Source organism: Beta vulgaris, chromosome 9 (genome assembly GCF_026745355.1).
Source record: "Beta vulgaris subsp. vulgaris cultivar EL10 chromosome 9, EL10.2, whole genome shotgun sequence".
In the NCBI taxonomy this organism is placed as follows: domain Eukaryota; kingdom Viridiplantae; phylum Streptophyta; class Magnoliopsida; order Caryophyllales; family Amaranthaceae; genus Beta; species Beta vulgaris.
The window spans coordinates 4,017,907-4,038,111 of record NC_079210.1 but is presented as its reverse complement, the minus strand read 5'-3'; the positions used below and the strand labels follow the sequence as shown (position 1 = coordinate 4,038,111).

At 35.8% G+C, this 20,205-nt stretch overlaps 3 protein-coding genes and 1 pseudogene across 3 annotated transcripts; 3 read left to right on the top strand and 1 right to left on the bottom strand.

The window, feature by feature from the left end:
• The first annotated feature begins 2,303 nt into the window (after nucleotides 1-2,303).
• Nucleotides 2,304-9,360, top strand: LOC109136112 (triacylglycerol lipase 2-like; annotated as a pseudogene).
• LOC125493203 (putative disease resistance protein RGA1) lies at nucleotides 2,578-7,177 on the top strand. Its single transcript, XM_048636296.2, has one exon. It carries the CDS (start codon nucleotides 3,531-3,533, stop codon nucleotides 6,990-6,992), a length of 3,462 nt encoding a protein of 1,153 aa, XP_048492253.1. The 5' UTR covers nucleotides 2,578-3,530; the 3' UTR covers nucleotides 6,993-7,177.
• Nucleotides 9,361-9,602: 242 nt separating the features above from the next.
• LOC130590003 (protein SEEDLING PLASTID DEVELOPMENT 1-like) lies at nucleotides 9,603-10,227 on the bottom strand. Its single transcript, XM_057391844.1, has 2 exons — nucleotides 9,920-10,227; nucleotides 9,603-9,833 (listed from the first exon to the last, which is right to left on the bottom strand). The coding sequence occupies exons 1-2, from the start codon at nucleotides 10,058-10,060 to the stop codon at nucleotides 9,708-9,710; spliced, it is 267 nt and encodes an 88-aa protein (XP_057247827.1). The 5' UTR covers nucleotides 10,061-10,227; the 3' UTR covers nucleotides 9,603-9,707.
• A 2,534-nt stretch (nucleotides 10,228-12,761) lies between these two features.
• On the top strand, nucleotides 12,762-19,093 carry LOC104902739 (uncharacterized). The gene is made up of 6 exons (XM_010690637.4): nucleotides 12,762-12,961; nucleotides 14,107-14,233; nucleotides 16,187-16,289; nucleotides 17,236-17,383; nucleotides 18,442-18,518; nucleotides 18,626-19,093. Exons 2-5 carry the CDS (start codon nucleotides 14,156-14,158, stop codon nucleotides 18,497-18,499), a joined length of 387 nt encoding a protein of 128 aa, XP_010688939.2. The 5' UTR covers nucleotides 12,762-12,961; nucleotides 14,107-14,155; the 3' UTR covers nucleotides 18,500-18,518; nucleotides 18,626-19,093.
• The last annotated feature ends 1,112 nt before the right edge of the window (nucleotides 19,094-20,205 follow it).

The window sequence follows — 20,205 nt, the reverse complement described above, 5'->3', positions numbered from 1 at the left end:
TAGAGTGGTTTTACTCAATTGATTAGTCCAAATACGAGTTCACTATGAGAATACACTAAACATCATGGTAAACAATATAGTGTTTTTATTAGTTTTTTCGTTATCATCCATATATCTATCGCACGCATACGTAGGGGATAATGATTTGGGGGTATAATACATTATCATTATTATTGTGCAACTTATGAACCCTCGTTATAATCACCTAGGCCTCATATGAACCGTCGTTGTAAACATATGAATGTATGATTGTCATTTGTTATAGCATTATTATAACATATTAAGAGTCGTTATACTAATCTATAATCAATAGAGTATTAGATTGTTCTACAATTATTTTGATATAAATCTAGTAATTGATCGTATATTTGTTGTTAATATATAATTCTCATTATGTTATCGGTAGTTAAGTTATTAGAGCATATTAAGAGTTGATGCTCCTCATACTCGTTAATAATCAAATAATCAATCACGTATTCGCTATAATGTTCCAATATTATAACCGTCCTAATACATTTAAGCCTACTGATAAAATAGTTTCTTTATAGTCACATATATATACAAAGTTAAGAGAATTTGAAACTGAAATTCTCAATATCAACCGAATGTTGAACCTTTAATAAAATAAATTTACATAAAATATGGCAACTTCAAAATGCGCTTTCGTAGACAAATATAGATACGTCTCTTGTGCTACGTTGTATTCGACAAGTTTAATCTATGCATGTGAGAAAAGTCCAATTGAGTTGGAATTTCCTGCAATGAATAATGACTTGACCCGAAGTGAGACCCGAAGTGAAAATATGTACACGGCATACGATATCAAGTTTTACCCGAGTCAATGCGGTTTCCTTAAGAAACTGAAATTAACTGAATCACTGAAAATAACTGTTTAACTGATAGTAATCCGTAAAAAGTCAACTGTTTAAACCAAAACTGTATGGGTCAAACCAAAAGACAACTGTAAACTGAACTGAACTTAACTGAAAATTGAATTAACTGTATGGATTGAAACTGAAACCGAAAAGTTTAAACTGAATCGGTTAAGATCGAAAAAATGAACTGAATTAACTGAACTGAAGTCAACTGAACTGTTTGGTTTGAACCAGAACTGAACTGGTTAACTGAATTGACACTACTAGTGCTCAGCACATCTTTGGTTCCTAGTCGTCTTGCAAGCATTTATATTCTCCGCCATGCAGTCAAAGAAACAACGAGTTTGTAATAGCTCAAATTAAACAGGTTTCATTAAAGAGTAATTATATTTTATTAGGTTAATTGTAGGATTTTTTGGTAAAAACACCCTTATGTTTGGTGATTTTTAGAACAATCCCCCTTATGTTTTTTGTTTTGAAATGCACCCCCAAACGTTTTATAAAAATTTTGGTTGCACCCCCAAAACCTAACGTCCGTCAAATTCAGACGTTTGTGGGGCCCATCTAAGATATTTTAACAACCACTTTATCCCCAAATCAGGACATTCCCTCTCTCACAATGGTCATTTTCCAACACCCCCAAATTGAAGCTGGTAATCCAAATTTTCGAACAGAAAATTGCAATTCCACTCTCAATTGACAATTCTGGACATCCTTCAAATCAAGTAAGTGTTACATTCATTCTAGCATTAAATTTGGTAATTTTGCGATTCTAGGTTTATTTGCTACAATTAATTTGGTTAATTGTTCAATTAGGTTATAGCAACCAAATGCAATTGTCGAATTCCTGCTAAGATTTTGAGGTCATGGATGCATGACAATCCTGGGAGGAGTTTCTATGCCTGCGAATTCTCAGATGTTCATACTGGAAGAAGGGTTGAATTCTTTGGAGGGTTGACAAGAACCATGAGGAGTGCAAAGTGGTCATTTAATTGTTGGTGTGAGAAGAGGTTGTGACACTAAGTAACGTTTTTAAAGAGTGAAATAGCAAGGATTCAAGACACTAAGCCAAAGGTTAAAATTTTCTGACTGAAGCAAGTGAGAGAGAATGAATTCAAAGAACGAAGGAATGAATGAGAAAGATGAAGAGGTTAGTTGAAGGGTTCTATTACCCAAGGATACAAATGTCATTTCACGCAACATTTAGGAGGGGAAATGGAAAAAAGGGCCCCACAAACGTCTGAATTTGACGGAAGTTAGGTTTTGGGGTGCCCAAAATTTTTATAAAACTTTGGGTGCATTTCAAAAAAAAAAAACATAAGGGGGATTGTTCTAAAAATCACCAAACATAAGGGTGTTTTTACCAAAAAATCCTTAATTGTATAGTAAACTATAGACTATAGTAAAAACGTCTTTGATAAAGGTGAATTTTAATTTTTAAGGAGAATTTTTGTTGTGAAATTTCCATCTTCCTTGAAGGCCAAAATTTTTCCTTCACGGGTCACTCTATCCTGTTCCTCGGGTTGTTCTTGCTGATTTTCGTCGGCGATAATTCTGCCGCGTTCCACCGTTCTCCGGCGTCACTGCTCCTCTGTTTTCCTACTTTTGTGCTTCGTTCTCTGGTGGTGGTGGTCTGCTGGCTGCGGTGTTCGGCAGTGTTTTGGTGTCGGTGGTGGTGTTTCACATTCTGGTATTTGTCCGATTTCATATATTGTTGTTCTTGGAAATCTGAAATTGATTATGCTTGTTTTGTTCCTTTGATAGTTAAGAGAAGCAACATCTATCTAATTTATGTTTACTCAATATATAAATAAGGTGTGCTCATCTTCCTCTTCTTTATTGCATAAGGCCTCCTTCAAATCGATCCGTATATGACTAACCATTAGGGGGTGTTTGGTTCACTAGTTTTAGGTATGAGGTATGGATTTGGAATGAACAAAGCCCATACCTAGTGTTTGTTTAATGTATTTCTAAATTTTAAACCCATACCTCAAACCCATAAGGTATGGGGTTTAGAAACCCACGGGGGGAGGTGGGTATGGCTCATACCTTACCTCTAGGTATCAAATGAAAGAAGATTTTTCATTCCTAAATGAAACCAACCACAAGGTATTAAGTATCAAGTTCCAAATACATACCACTTATTCCAAACACATACCATTATATGAACCAAATACCCCCTTAGTATTTTATCATGTATAATCTCCTTTTGAGGAGTGTTAATATTTTTTTTCCATTAACTCTGTACTGGGTTTGATATTTTATAGTTATTGTGAGTTGTGAGTACCGACTAGTCTGCCTCTAAAACTGAGTTGTGACCTTGATTCAAGAGATATTAACGTTGGATCAAATCTGGCATTACTCTTGAGTAATCTCTTGCCCTTATTATTTAATGTTCCCATGTTTTGAGATTTTTGTCCTGTAATAAACACTTTTGTACTTCTGTGTATTATTAATTATGATGCCTCACTTTAATTTGTTATGTTCCCCAATGCGATGGTTCACTTTACATTGTCACTAACTCACTAAGTCACTATTATAAAGGTGGTATGCAGTGAACTTAGTAGTCACCATTCACCACTCACTCACCCACTATACCTGAATCCTCAAAACTTTGATCCCTTTTTTCTCTCATTTCTCAACTTTGTCTCAAAAATGGACATTGGATTAGCTATGTCTGTTGTCGAAACTCTATTTACAGCATGTTCAGAACTGAAAGAAATATGCTCCTACTTTGGCTACGAATCTCAACTTGCTGACCTCCAACGTACAGTTTCCACTGTCAAGGCTGTGCTTCGTGATGCAGAGACCAGGCTAGAGCTCTCCAATGAAGCACAGTTGTGGATTGAAGAACTCAAGGACGCTATCTACAATGCTGATGATCTATTCGATAAGTTCGTCACTCTCACTGAGGAAAAGCAGAGGCATGTCATGGAGGGTGGTAAAGCCTCTAAGAAGGTTCGTCGCTTCTTTTCTCGTCATAATCCTTTTAGTTTTGCATACAATATGTCTCAAGAGGTTAAGAAGATTAGGGAGGAGATTGATGCTATTGCCATCAATCATACTAAGTTTGGCTTCTTAAGTCTTGACTCTCAGCCTATTAGGAAGAGAAGAGAGGATACTTGTTCTTATGTTTATGAGAATATTATAATTGGGAGGGAGGATGATGTGAACAAGATCATAACTATGTTGCTAGATAGTAATGATGTTGAACGCAATGTTTCTTTCCTTTCTGTTGTCGGCGTAGGAGGGTTGGGAAAAACAGCTCTTGCTCAGCTTGTATTTAATGATGCAAGGGTCTTAAGTGCCTTTCCATTGAGGCTCTGGACTTGTGTATCTGACCATGATCAGAAACAGTTGGATGTCGAAGGGATTCTTCGTAAGATCCTAGCTTCGGTTACTGGTCATCATCCTGATGGATCCACCAAGGAATGGGTGCAAAGCCAGGTTCAAGAGAAACTAGCGAGTGACAAATGCTTGCTTGTTCTGGATGATGTATGGACTGAGAACCGCAATCAGTGGCTTAACTTGGCCGAGTTCTTGTTAGGAGCTCAAATGCGAAGTTGGGTTCTAGTAACTACACGTTCACAGGAGACTGCAAGAATTATTGGAGATGGTTTTTCACATAAGCTGCAAGGACTGTCAAATGAGAATTCTTGGCGTTTGTTTAAAAAAGTAGCCTTTGGATCGGAACAATCAGGCCATCATGATGATGACTTGGTTAAAATAGGGCAAGAGATTGCTAAAGGGTGTGCTGGAGTCCCTCTCGCTCTCAGAGTAGTAGGGAGTCTTCTGTATGGTCAAGAGAAGAGTAAGTGGCTATCCATTCAGGCGATGGGGTTAGCCAACTTAAGAGAATGCCAAGATGACGTAATGCCTATATTGAAACTAAGCTACAATAATCTAGAGTCCCCTCTACAGAGTTGCTTTAGTTATTGTGCTGTGTTTCCTAAAGATTTTGAGATTGATAAGAAAATGTTGATTAGGATGTGGTTGGCACAAGGATACATTGTTTTGTCAGATGAAGATCAAAGCAGCAAAGAAGATGTTGCGGAGGAGTATTTTTCTATTTTGATGCGCAGATGTTTTTTTCAATGCAGAATAAAGTATCAAACAGGTGAGATTAGTACATTTAAGATACATGATTTGATGCACGATATTGCTCAGAAGGTAGCAGGAAAGGAGATTTGCATAAGTGATTGTATCAACGAAAACATGCATAAAAAAGTTCGGCATCTAGCCCTTAAGAGAGGTGAATCTAAAAGAAATAATTTCACTAAGACCCGTATTCGTTCGTATGTCCAGGCAGAATGTAATAGGTTCAACAGGCTCAGGATGGACCAGCTCTATTTGGAGGAATTACTTGCGCATTTCACGTGCATGAGGGTATTGGACCTGAGTTGGTCAAACATTAAAAGCTTGCCAAGCAGAATAGGTGAACTGCTACATTTAAGGTACTTAGATCTCTCAGGTAATCAAGAATTAGAAGTGCTACCCACGTCAATTAAGAAACTGTATAATCTGGAGACCTTATACTTGACTTTCTGCGAGAAATTGAAAGAGCTACCAAGACATATAAGCAAACTGGTTAAGCTTAGGGTTCTAGATATTGGGGGATGCAGTAATCTGAATTATATGCCTGCTGGGTTGGGTATGTTAACCAACCTTCATAGCCTATCAGAGTTTGTGTTGTGTGAAGCTAGTTCAAATTGTAAGCAGTGGTTTGATCATTTGGAAGACTTAAAAGCTCTCAAGAAGCTGAAAGGTAATCTAGGCATCCGTATCCAACTCCCCAAAAATGCTAAGATATATAGTAAAAGGGAAGGAGGATACCTGAAGGACAAGGAACATCTTAAGTGTGTTTATTTTACTTTCGGTGTAACAGAGGTTGACGGAAGGCTAATAGATAATGAAGAAGCATTAATGGAAGACATGCAGCCGCATTGTAATCTCAAGATATTAGAAATGGGGGGATACCATGGGGTCAGAATGCCAAGTTGGGCAAAGTCTCTGCAAAATCTTGTTGACCTAGAACTTGATGAGTGTTGGGAGTTGAAGCACCTGGCATGTCTTGGAAACATGCGTCATCTGAAATTCCTTACACTTCACAACTTGCCTAATTTGGAGCACATAATTGAAAATCGTAGTGCATCACATTTGGTGTCAGTTGTACTGCCAAATGCAGAAGGCTTGTCAGTCCTTCCCTCCCTTGAACGGATTGAATTTAATAGTTTGCCAAAACTTAAAGGATGGGTAGCAGATGGTCATCAGCTTGATTGTAGCAGCACCATGGAGATGGAATCATTGCAAGTACTGTGTCTTTCAGGATTAAAGTCATTGAAAATCTATGGCTGCCCGGAGCTCAAATCTATTCCGTCGTGTCCCAGTTTGGTAATTTTATCTCTTAGAGGTTTCAGTGAAAGACTGAGAATAATAAAGACGGATAAGCAAAGGGATTTACCCTTTTCTACTACCTCATCTTCACCTTTCGTATTGGATCCCATTCCCAAATTGATAGATGTTTCAACAGACAACATGACATGGCTGAAATCACTCCCCATGGAGTCTTTTCAGAAGGTTGAAATTATGTCAATAGAGCATGACAAGAAGTTGGAGGATTTGGGAGAAGTTGAGCAAGTGCTGCGTAGCTGCTCGTCTTCCTTGTGTTACTTGGAAATAGGTTATTGTGACAATCTAAGGAGTGTATGTGGAGGATTAGAGTATCTCACTTCCTTGGAGAGTTTAAGGATAGAAGGATGCCCTAATCTGAAGCTATCAGAAGAAGAAGAGAAAGAAGATGGTGACAGCATTAGCATGCCATGGCGATCCTTTCATCAGTCCCTTCACTACTTATATTTGAAAAATCTTCCACAGCTCATAGATCTGCCTAGTTGGATACAACACCTGACTGCTCTCAAAAAATTCACGATTGAGAATTGCAATAAATTGAATTCCTTGCCATCTTTGATGTCCAAACTCACCTCTCTCAGGGATCTTCAAATCTATTTCTGTTCAGAACGGCTCCGAGAGAGATGCCAGAATACCACTGGCAAGGATTGGTCCTACATCAAACACATCCCTGAGATTATTATTGATTGGAAAAATGTAAGAAATTAAAGATGCTGATTAACTCTTCTATTTTCATTGTAATCCTCCTCAATTGTAATTTAATGTGTATCTAATTTGTATCTTCTCAACTTTTATACATCCAAACAACTTGTTAGGCGTGGAGTTTGTGGGTTTGAGCTGCTGCTATTGTGTATAATTTTCAATTTTATGGCTTAATTGTTTGGATTTTTTTACTTGTGAATTCTCAAGCTTTATTCTATATCTGCTGCTGAATGTCTATTGAAATGGTATTACTACTTTTGACACATTACTTATATTGTAAGTCTGTATTGATTACGTCATATATGATTCAAGAAGGGAGAATAATTGGGTGCATTTAAGTTTGGGTGTATAGGAGTTGTTTCATATATTATGATGAAGAATACTCAAATTATAAGTTTCAAATATGACGTCAAATCCCCTTATATCTGAATTTTTTTGAAAAATTTCGCACCAAGTTAGCCACGATCCATTCCATACATCCGATACAAGCTACTTAATTATGTGATCACGACCTAATGCGTGTTTTTTTTTCTATGACTCGTCAGAGTCTTCATGTGCATTCAGGGTCCACCTCATTCATAATTTCCCCTAAAACCTTCACGCAATACTGAAACTGACCAAAAGCCTGAAGAAACTAAAAATCCAGAATCATATTAAACAAAATTATTGGCACTCCAAGGTTTCTAGTCCTAGTTTTTTTCTTTTTTCAACACACTACTGGTAGGGCAACAACAACGTTGATTGTCACTAAGACTCATAATTTGTGACTTGCTTTTTTTCCTTGTGAATTCTCAAGCTTTTCTCTATATCTGATGCTGAATGACTATTGAAATGGTATTACTACTTTTGACATAGTACTTATATTGTAAGTTTACATTAATTACGCCATATATGACTCAAGAAGGGAGAATACTTGGGGCGGTTTGGATGTATAGTTGTTTCATATATTATGATGAAGAATACTTCTTAAATTACAGGTTTTAAATCTCTTATATCTGAATTTTTTTGAAAAATTTCACAAGTTAGCTGCGATCCATTCCATACATCCGATACAAAGCTGCTTCTGCGATCACGACCTAATTCGTGTTTTTTTTGAACTGGCCTGGTAAGCTCGGCTTTAGGCTATTTTGGCTATTCGGCCTAGCCTAAAGTTTACAGGTTTGGGGTGTGGGCAGAGCCCAGAAGGGAGCATGATCAGCTTACCTTTCACTTGTGGCATCAATTGGATAGTTTTTTTTACTAAATCATCTTTTTGATTCGGATGTACGATGGAGTTACATGGCTGCTTAACCCTCCAGACCAGTCCTTGGCATTCATTTTAGCAGAAAATGGTTTTGATGTTTGGATTGTCAACTCTCGTGGCTGGTGGCACCACATATAGCCTCGGCCACATCACATTAAGCTCTAATCACTCGGTTCTCTCTCTTTCCTATTCACAAAATCTCACAATCTATCTTCCTTCATGATTTTGTAGGTCGCTTTTTTTCCTCCCTTAATGCTTCAATTATTTTGTAGGCATATTGGGATCGGTCATGGGATGAGCTTATGGCATATGATCTTCTAGCAATAGTCCAACATGTATATGATCAATCTGGTGAGCAGAAGCTGCATTATGTTGGGCATTCACAGGTGAATTTTACTACATTGTGTTGTAAATCACTATCTGTAACACCCTAACCCCTTGCAACGTGCAAGTTGTTATCAAATGCTCTGTGCTCATCTAGGACCAGAAACTGACGCCACAAACCACCACGTCCTTCTAGCGCATTTTGTCTTCACTTGTGCAAACCTGCGAGATGCTTAAGAAGCTGCACCTTGTTGGTATAGTTACTACCATCAAGTCTTCTTAAGCAATCATGGTTATTGCACTATTCTTTTCCCCCCTCATTTTCCACATAAAGCTCAGAATTCTTTTTAAAGAAGTGTATGATCTACAGGGAACATTAATAGCCTTGACTGCGTTTTCCCAAAAGAAATTATTGAACATGGTGAGATCAGCCGGCTTGTTTTGTCCAATCACTTATCTTACTCGAATGACTTCCCCACTAGCTAAGAGTGCAGCTGAAAACTTCGTCACTGAAGTAAAGACATCATATCCTTAACTTTTTCCTTTTCTTCTCAGTTATTAGTTTATTACTGTAAACTTACTGAGTATCTTTCTATTCTCTGCAGAATCTGTACTGGTCCGGCCTGCATGAATTTGTACCCCGTGGGTGTGATATGCTTTGGAATTTCTCGATTTAGTAGTGACTAATTATGTCTGTGATTCTGTCTAATCATCCTATAGATTCATATGCATATTCTGGATGTCTGACTTAAACTGAAATCCTGTATCAAATTCACTGCAATGTTTTCTCTTCTGGTGCTGATTGAACAGAGAGGCTGTAATGAAGCTTTTGAAGGATATATGCAGGAAGCAGGGAATCGACTGCACTGGTAGTGATATATGTTGTCCATATCAATAATATGCACTTATATAAATTAAGGATATTGTAGGTGCAAATTGTTGTCTGAGCACATCGACTGTTTCTACGTTTCTGAAACATCAACCTCAGCCAACCGCTACAAAAAATATGATCCAATTTTCACAAAATATGTGCCTCTTGATGAACTTTAATGCTATCATGCTTTTGATGATATCAGGGATATGTTTAAGATTTTGATTTTTGAAAGAAATGGAAGTACCTCTAAAGCATCAAGTTGTTCCAACGCGGGTTTCCTTTAAGGTGTATTGTCTTCAATCTCAATGTCAAACACATCTTTTGAAGGAAGCTTTGACATTGGGCCAAAAGATTCCACCCCAAGAATCATGCGAATTGCCTTCACCATTTCTGCCATGGTATTCGACTGCAGTGATACAATGAGGAGCTTTTAAGATAAATTGCTGGAAACCCAGATTTTGGTTACATTAGTGGTCAAATAAGAAAAACTACCTTGATAACAAATATAGGAATTTGGTGAAATTTGGCGACACCAGGGATCCATGGGTTCAGCTTCGTTTCTGAACTGGACGCTATGATTGCATCTGCTGTTCCAATATCATCTGTAGCATCTATTACATCCTCAAGTCCCATTACTTCTGCTACTTGCAGTAAATCAGCTTCTAGTATCTAAAACATGGAAAACTGATGTAAGTACAGTATTACATATTTCCTTGCACAACCTATACCTGAATATCAGATATCACCATCACCTCCAATCTCATTTGATGTGTCGACAATTACCACCCGTTTGTTGTGCTCATCTGCCAGCATTCTTGCAATCTCTCTGCAAGAAAGATTTCTTACAAATATTATGTTTGGAATTTGTAGAGAAGATGACCTACAAGTAGTACAATTTCATAGGAACTTGTAATGCAATCAATTACTACATTTCATCATATATAAATGATAGTTGCATGATACATTACATTATTGTATTTATGCAAACAAATTGCAATTCCATACCACAACACAGTTTGAGGTTATTACCCCCAAAGATAAATCAAGGCAGAAGAAGTTTTCAATTTCTAAGCAGAACACTCATACCATGTATTTTTGTTGTTCCACCATCCTTCGGCAGTGTTTTGGTGGTGGTGTTTCACATTCTGGTATTTGTCTGATTTCACATATTGTTGTTCTTGGAAATCTGAAATTGATTTTGCTTGTTTTATTCCTTTGATAGTTAAGAGAAACAACATCTAATTTGTTGTTCAATTTCGTTAATAGATTCACCTCATTGTTATTCAATAGCAAAACCAGCTATTATAAAAGTTTGTTGAACTTGCAAATTAAATCTTTCCTCTTTATTTAATGGATGGAAGCTTAGAATGTGTATTGAAGCTTCTTGAGTTAGTTTATAAAATCTGATTTTTATAAATTATGTTGTTTGATAAAATTCTTTATGAATCTGTTAGTTAGAGTTAGAAATTGATGTTGTGCGTTGGATTAGTACTTACGGCCCGTTTGGTAGTTGGTCATAAATGGTGGTAATGAGAATGAATTTGTGTGTAAATTTGTGAAAAATATCATTGTCCATTCCCATGGTAATGCTAATTTATCCTAAAGTGTCCACTTTCCTTCTTGAATTTTTATTCCCATCCAATACCACTTTGTAAGGTGGTAATGAGTGGTAATGAAAATTGCTTCCCCTTAGAGACAAAAACACAAGTTTATGAGTGAAATTGATTGCTCATGGAGAAAATATGTCTCCCCATGGAGATTTTAAGGGTGATTCCCTAATAAAATTACACTTAAAATTCATTCCCATTACCGCAATTTATTAACGTCTACCAAACGGACCGTAAGTAGAATGTTGTGCATATAAGTGTTTTTTGGGTTAGTTCTTGGAAAAGATTAGAAAAGTATAAGCAAGTTAAATTTGTATCTGAATTGTTGTAAGGATGGATGATAATTGTCATTATTGTTGAGGGGTCGCAATCCCATAACTCCAGGATCGATATGTAAGATTATGTTTCCGCTTCAAGATAATTTAATGTAGGCTTATTTAAGTGTTAATTAAGATTTGTGTGTCTGAAGTGTGATTAGCTAGCAGCTTGAAAGTGCGAGCTCTTACAGAATCACTTAATAAGACATATAAATTTAAAAACAGATTGCCTCAACATAGTTTTCTTATTTATAAATCATATTATATGTGATTCCTTAATCAGTAGCATCTTGAAAGACTTTAAAACTTGTATTATGCCATTAGTATCAATTTCTTGTATTAAAAGTAGTAGAGATGAAGTTTCTTAGGCTCATTATCTAGCCATTAGTGTTATTTTTTTTGGTTAAATTCACTATTGTAAAAAAAACAAAAACAAAAAAGAAATTTCCTCACGGACAATCCTACATAGATGTTAGGTTAAATATTATTTGTCACTTTGATGCAAAGTGAAAATATTTGGGAAAATCTCTATCGTTCTCCTTAGTTTTACATTTTCTCATGGATAGCCCTATGTTTTTTTATCACAAATGACCCGTACTTTTTGCATTTTCTCATTGATAGCCCCGTGTTTTTTAATTATCACAAATTACTTTTAGTTTTTGCATTTTCTCAATTTGCATAATTCTTAATCGTGACACTAATGAATTACACTATGATGTTTAAAAATACCATGTTTTTCTAAGTTAAATGTAGCATGAATTTCCATGATTAGCTCAAGAATTCTTTAGCTAATCATGGATTTCCATGAAAATCACTTAATTCTTTATCTAATTAGGAAAACAAGCTACATCTAACTTAGAAAAAATGGTATTTCCAAACATCATAGTGTAACATATTAGTCTCATGCTTAATGATTATGCAAAATGAGAAAAATGCAAAAACTAAGAGTTATTTGTATTGATTAAAAAGAACAGAGTTACCAATGAAAAATACAAAAACTAAGGGCGGTTTATATTTTATAACATGGTGTACAAAAAATACTAAATACAATGAAAAGAGGGAAAAATTGACAGAAATAATCTCAACTACGAGCGTTTCGCTCAAAATAATCCCAGTTCCCAACTTTGGGTTATTCTAGAACAATCCAAACTATTTGAGGTACCTTTCCAAAATAATCCAAACTTTTATCTTTCTTCCTTTCAATGATCCCTTTTGGGTCTATTATATATAGGATAATTAAAAGTTTGGATTATTTTGAGAAAGTACTCCCAATAATTTTGATTATTCTAAAATAACTCGTAATTGCGATTATTTTAAGCAGAACGTGATAGTTTGGATTATTCTCGTCAATTTTTGCTAAAAGGAGTTAAACACCCAACCTACCCCTTTGTTATTTAACCCCAATGATATACTACTACCCACAGCACTACACGCTACAGCAACAGCCAGCCCTCTCATCGCTCCTCCTCCTCCTCGCGCGACGCCGGCGACTCCCCTCATCCACCGCACGCTGCCGGCGACTTCCCTCATCCATCGCACGCTGCCGCCGAAAATATCAAGTATCCTCCCCGCAGCCGTGGCCCTCCTCGCCGGAATCAGGCGGCCACCAGGTACGTTTGTTGAACCTTTCAATTTTTTTGGAAAACGTAAAATTGAATAAAAATTTGATTGTTTTCATGTATTTTTGCCCATGAGTGAAGGTGTTTTGAGTTGCCCATCAATGTGATTTGACTCTTTGTGAAAGGTAGTAGTTTTTTTTTTTTGTTTAGATATTTGAATGATTAAACTTGAATTGAAGGGTAGATAATTCTATGATTACATATTGCACTTGCTACCTTCTACTTATGCTTGAATGTTCTTGCTATGTATGGATGTTTGTGTATAGCATGTTTCTGTATGTAGTACTTTTTGGAGGTTGGCAAAATTCCAACTAGAGCCTTTGTTTCAATGGTTTTTAAGTATGATCGACTACGGATTGATTGTTAAATGTTAAGTGTATTTAGATTATAATTGCTTGACATGGTTCTAGAAAAAGGACCATTACAATCATTTACAGGATTCAATTGTGTTCAGTCATTTGGGATTTAAAATCATTACAAGGAGAGTTCATTTTTTGTTATTAGATAATTTGTTTATATATAGAAGTCAAGCACTAATTGTGTGATTGAGTCATTGAGTGTGGTGGTAAACATCCCTAAATTTGTTTTCAATATCAATATCTATTACTCTTTTATCTACCATTTCTTATTTTATCGGTTTTGATTAGGGGGTATTACAAATAAGTAATTTATTGAACTAGTTACACAGCCACAACTCCCCCTCAAAATCGTGAATGCTACCTTCATGATAAGCTAAGTTTTATCTGAGCATGGCTTCTCTGTTTTGTTCTTTGTTGGCTTGGTTTGTGCATTTCAAAAGTCACTTGAGTGATGGAGCGAATAATTGCACATATTGTTGTGAAAATTTGAATTGTAAGTGAGAGTGGTGTTTTAGTTTATTGATTTGTTATCCAAGTTTCTTATGTTCAAAAGTGTATCTCGACTGGAGCTTCATGAGTTGTTTCTGCTACAATTATGATTCTTTCTTCTTTTACCTTGTTGGCTCTCCTCTCATGTAACTTTGCAAGGAGTACATGTTAACAAGGAATGTAATAGATGCGGTGACTTGAACTTAACCGACGTGTTTTCTTCCTCTTGCGGATTTTAATTACACATACATATACAATGAATTAATTATTCTATTATTTTGGTTATAGATTTTCAGGTAACAAACTTCAGCTCATTGTGGATAGGAGCTTTTGTCTTATGGATGAGATTGGATTCATTGGAGATAATCATCCGGAAGATGTTAGATGGCTTTGTTCCTTGTCGGAGTCGGAACTTGTAAGTAGCGGAAGTTGTTCTTATGCTGCACCTATTATAATCCAACTTGGACCACTTCTTATGGCTTCATATTCTGCATGTCCCAAATCCATGATTTCATATGTTATCAGAATGTATAAAATCTTTTGAACTTGTTTCAATAAGGAAAAAAAAACTTGTTTCTCTTCTACAAAATCTTCCCTCTTGTACCGTTCATGTGCTGCAAGTGAGGATAGTTGTCAGTTGTCACTCCTTGTTTAGCCAACCTTCTTGTTCTTATTGTATCTTATTGTCATGTTTATCCACATTCCTAATCCCGAAGGTCTTGGTGTCAATTATAAAAGATTCACACAGACATAAACATGTTATGGTGCGTCACCTTATGGCTATTGGTTTTGAGTGCCAGCATGGGAAGTATTATAAGCATTTTTCCCTTTAAGAAGCATCACTAGCCACTAGAGTGTCCTTCCAATTCCATATAATCTGCACATATCAATTGCCATTGGACAAAAGGTGATAAATAAAATGGAAAAAAAAACTACTTAAGGTGTGGCATTTGTGAAATTATATCATTGCTTCCCCTTCTCACACTGTTTTCAAGCTTTGCAATTTGAAACACCCTATTGTTAGTCTCATATTCCAAAGTTTGCTAGCAATGTGTTCGCTTGCCTTGTTGCATTGATTATGTAATATAAAGGTTCATCAATAGTATCCAGGCTCTTTTTTCTTTAGACACTGGACATTTCCTCCCCCGGGTGGACGTGTTACCAGTAAAGCCTCTTCTTATTTGGGGACATCTTATTAGTGCCAAGTATTTTTTGAAGTGTTGAACCGAGGAAAGAAAAGTTAATGTAGCAATAAAGCTGTATCACTAAATCCTTTAGTTCTTCTGAGGTAGAAAAGAACTGCATAACAGATGTCTGTGCTGTCACTTTTGCCACCCCTCTGTGACAGACAAGGTCTTTAGCTGTTTGCATTTGTTATTGCTCACCTACATAAGCTCAAATGTCATTGGTGGATAGATTACTCACTTGTTTAGTTGAGATGGTTGGGTAGTGCTGTAGTGGGTCTGACACCAGAATAAATTAGTGAAGAATTTGAAGCTGTTTTATGTATGTGACAGATGGGTCTAACTGTAGCCAACAAGGTACAGGTTTTTATCTTCAAGAGGAATAAATCAATTGTCATAATAGTTTCTGTTTATACTTTATTACTTTCTGTGATTCCTTTATGTTTCCTATTTCTGAATTCTAGAAGCATTGAGGTGTCCATAATTTATTTCAGTTTTCATCGCAGCACTTCACTGCAACACAATTCTCATATTAGGTGTCATCTTGGTGTGTGTTGGGGGGAGGGGAGGTGGGATGCTTCTACCCTTAACTCTGCGTATTCATTAAGGTTTTGCCACATTTTGGTGGTTTCAATCATGTAAAGATGGGATCTGTCCATGTTAGTTCCATAGAAAGGTTTTGTGTTGTAAGACTTGTAACATGATATTTTTCACTGGATGATAATTTCTGTGTATCATCTGCCATAAATTGTTATATACAATGTCCATTCACAAGATGTAAGTTTCTGCCACATTTTGTTGGTTCCAATTATGTAAAGATTGGATCTGTCCATCTTAGTTCTATAGAGAGGTTTTGTGTTGTAAAATCGTATTTTTTACTGGATGATTTATGTGTATCATCTGCCATTAAATTGTTATATACAATGTCCATTGACAAAATGTAAGTTTCTGCCACATTTTGTTGGTTACAATCATGTAAAGATTGGATCTGTCCATCTTACTTCTATAGAAAGGTTTTTTGTTGTAACATCATATTTTTTAGTGGATGGTAATTTTGTGTATCATCTGCCATTAGATCGTTATATACAGTGTCCATTGAAGATGTAAAGAAATACTTTGCTTATGTTTACCAAATATCTTTCCGGAATTGTATTACTGACATGATTGCTATACAATGTTGACAGGACATGCTGATTAGCCTGAAGAAGCTTGCCCTTCAACGAGCTCGAGCTGTTGGGCATGAAAGTCTAGCCCAGAAATTTGATTTAAAAATGCTTCGAGCACTTGGTATGTTCCATCTCTTGTGTTATCATAATGGCATAAGCAGTTGGCATGTTCTGATACTGAAATTTTGTTATTTGATCTTTGTCCTCTTTGATGTTTTTGATGAATGGTGTTATGTCTTATGTGGTGCTATACCTTTTTTATTAATAAATTTGGTTCACTTGGAAATTCTTACTTACTCCCTTTGTTTTTCTTAATATGGAGTTTGCTTTTTAACTCGGACCAAGGGAAAAGTGAATAAGGTAGAGATGAGGAGAGAAAACTTAAGAATAAAATAAAAAGGTAGAGAGAAGGAGAGTAAAAGTAAGAGAGAGATGCATTAATTAGGTGGGTCAACCTTCCATATAAGGAAAAGGGTCAAATGTTTATTGGAAAAAACAATCCTAAATGGCAAGAAAAATAGAGGGAGTATAATCAACTACGTCTTTAATTTTTTTCTTACTTGCATCGTTTCCCATTTTGGGAAATTGCATATTACTTGCACCATATCCATTTTGGACAATATATTCTCTCTTCTACTCTTCCAGCGCACAGGGTCCCTTCATTTTATCTCTCTGTATCTTTCTTCTCTCCCATTTTTCTTGTGCCACCAGCCCATTGTTAAAAAAAATGGAGGAAGTATTTTCCTCTATAGTTATTTTTCTCCCTATCCACATCTGTTTCTGATTTACCTTGCTTTCTTAATGCTAAAAAGATACTTGGTCAAATTAAGAAATCTCACACTTATCTGATACTGCACCTTCTGGAGTTCTAGGTGAGTGCTTGAGTAAGAATTTGGAAGGTCGGTTTGCATTTTTGAGCTTTTTGTTGTGCTAGTTTGAAAGTCTGATGCGCCAAATTCTAGAACTATGTTGCTTTCAATGAATATAAGTATATAACTTGAATGAAGAAAATTGAAATTTGCATTGCGGTCCAGCTTATCTATTCTCCCTTCTCTGTTCTTCTGCAGGGTTTGTTTTGATGCAGGACCTAAAAGAAAAGGTAAATGACTCGCAATTGACAGGATCGATTGCATCAGAAGATCTGTTTGATGGGTCTAATCTGTTGAAACTGGATTTGGAGGACAGAGTAGAGACAGGAGAGCAAGCAAAGGCAAGGTATAATTGTAGGAACATTTCTGTATCTATAATTGGCACTTCATCATGCTTCATTTCTTCTTAAAGAAGCATCTTTACTCTTCTCTGCCATCACACTTCTCTGTGGTCTGCACTTATATATCAAAATCCTCTGTTTTTTAGTACCTTTTGAGGCTCTGTTTCTTATTATCTGATGAAGCCTAGAGGAAGTGACAAACTGTAACATATATCATGCTTTCTCTTTTTGTCCTTGTCCCTTCTACATTAGAAAGAATCAAAACTTAGGGTCTTATCGGATTTTTATAGGTTCTATGTTAAATAGGACTTGTTTCTGCTACGAGAGCTTCGCGGTTGGATTTGTATGTACGATCTGTGCTTGTTCTCAATGTTATTCTAAGAAGAAGTTTTTCAATATTTGTACATATTCTTCTACTTGTCTTCTGAAACTATGTCATTTCCCTCTTCTTGCGTTTTTTCTGTTTTTCTTGAGTTCTTGTAGAGCCTTTCTTGTCTTTTAATAGTTTCTTGATTTCTTCTGTGCATGCTCTAAGAGAAGCTAATTGGTGGTCTTATCACAGAGGTTAAATTTACGTCGGGACTTTTTTTACAGAATGTTCTAGCTTGTCTCTGACTACCACCAAAGATTATTTAGGCACTTTGCTTTGGAAACATGACTCTTTTTGCCTAGGGAGAGGTCTTTGCTTTCTGACCTGTAATAAATTGTGTTTGCTATTTCTATTAAAAGACATTTTTCAGTTTAAGGCAGGACTGTGTTGCAATGATGGCTTCTTAGGGAAAGAGGAACATTGTGCTGAAGAAGAATTCACACAGGACAATAATTAGAGAATTGGTCTTTCTAGATAAAAAGAGCAACTGATGAAATATTATACTCATGATTAGTCTTCCTAGATAAAAGAGAATAAAGTCTAAAATATTTTCAGTTCTGGCCTGTAATGTACTCTCTTGGTTTTAGTATATGGTTTTTGGCAGTGTTTAGGTCTGCTCAATGGATATTTGCAATTTATGTTTTATTTCGGCATGCTGTCTCATTTGTTTATCTGGCTTTTTTCTGGATAAAGCAAGGTGGCCCCTAATTTGAAGAGAAAGAATCCCGATAACTCTCATGACTCTGATTAACAAGAAACTGGAGGCTTTGGTAATTTTCTGATGATACACTATTTGATATGTGAATTCGTAGATTTGGTGTTGCTATTCGCTATTTGATCTTATATGTGGCCTTATTTATATGTTCGTGTATACCAGGTGCATATTGTGTTGTCATAGCCAAGTGCGTCGTAGAGAGGCGTACAGCAGAAGACTACGAGTTCTTTTCGATGATAATTAGTCGTAACTTACAACCCATGTAAACTATTCTCGTTGGATCAGTCTCCATCCTAAGATGGAAGAAGAAGAGGTTCCTTGATACGTACATGATTCTAAGCATAAGATGGTTTTAGAGTGAAAGTTTTGTAAATTCTTTTGTCCTAGGATTTTTTTTTTTTGACATCAGGTCCTAGGAAATATTGTAGTTTTAGAAAGTAGTACAAAGATATTAAACTTTTCTGTTTCATACTGTTTGTAGCTGTGTTGCATACGGCCATAGATTTCTGATGTGTGTGATTAGGTTATAAGTCACAATAGTCTCTAAATTGATTTGACAGACTTTTTTTAAGTCAAGTGTTGGTTGGTGGATTGATCTATGTGAATATTGATGATAATTTGATTGTTGTATGTCGTTTTTAAGTAAGTTTAGTTGTCTCTTAAAAGTGGCTTAATTGTCTTTAATGACTTCATGAGTTCGTTACTTAAGGTGGTCATCTTAATCGTTATATGTAGTCTTCGTGGATATGACCGTGCTATGGCCCATAACTAGTTTTAAACACTAAAAAACATTAGCTAACATTATTTATCTATGGTTTATGATAGTAAGAATAAAAAAATTCCAAGTTTGCAAGACTCCAGAGTCGAGAGCTTTAACATTCTCTAGCACATTGCTTGTACAGATAATGAGTTGGTTTACTTCTAGAAGCTAAATGAATATTTTGTGCACATAGTCGAATTAACATGGGAATATTTTACGTTATATTAGCATGTTTACAGCATGGTTAGCAATTGTAGTTTGGACAGTAAAAAAAAGAAGCAATTGTAGTTTGGGATGGAAATTTCAAAGGAATATAAGATTTTACCGAATAAAAAATAAATGAAACCCAAAATACATGGAAGGAAAAGTAAGTTTTTTGTAGTTTGGGATGGAAATTTCAAAGGAATATAAGATTTTACCGAATAAAAAATAAATGAAACCCAAAATACATGGAAGGAAAAGTAAGTTTTTTGTAGTTTGGGATGGAAATTTCAAAGGAATATAAGATTTTACCGAATAAAAAATAAATGAAACCCAAAATACATGGAAGGAAAAGTAAGTGACATGGAGGCTCAACTATATACCGGCCTAATAGGTGATAGAGAAGGGACCTCTGGTTTCTTGAGACTCCAATTTGAATCTTAACTAGGAGAATAAAAAGCTACTAGTGTAAACTTTTTCTAGAATCCTTAATCAATAATTGACATTTGCTGACCTTCTCCTGTAAAGTGTTACCATTAACTCCAATTTTTTACCATCTCATGGTTGTTAATGATTTAACAAGCCCTTCAAACTTTTTTAAAAGGCATGATTATAAATTATAATTACGTCTTTTTTATATTTGAAGGGACTTTTTAAGGAAATTAAGGGGTCTCATTTTGATAATCAACACAATGTAAGGCCTTTATATTGTTCAAGACAGCCTTGGTGACAGAAGGAGTGGGTGACAAATGGAGTGGGTGACGAATCGTCTGCATTTAAG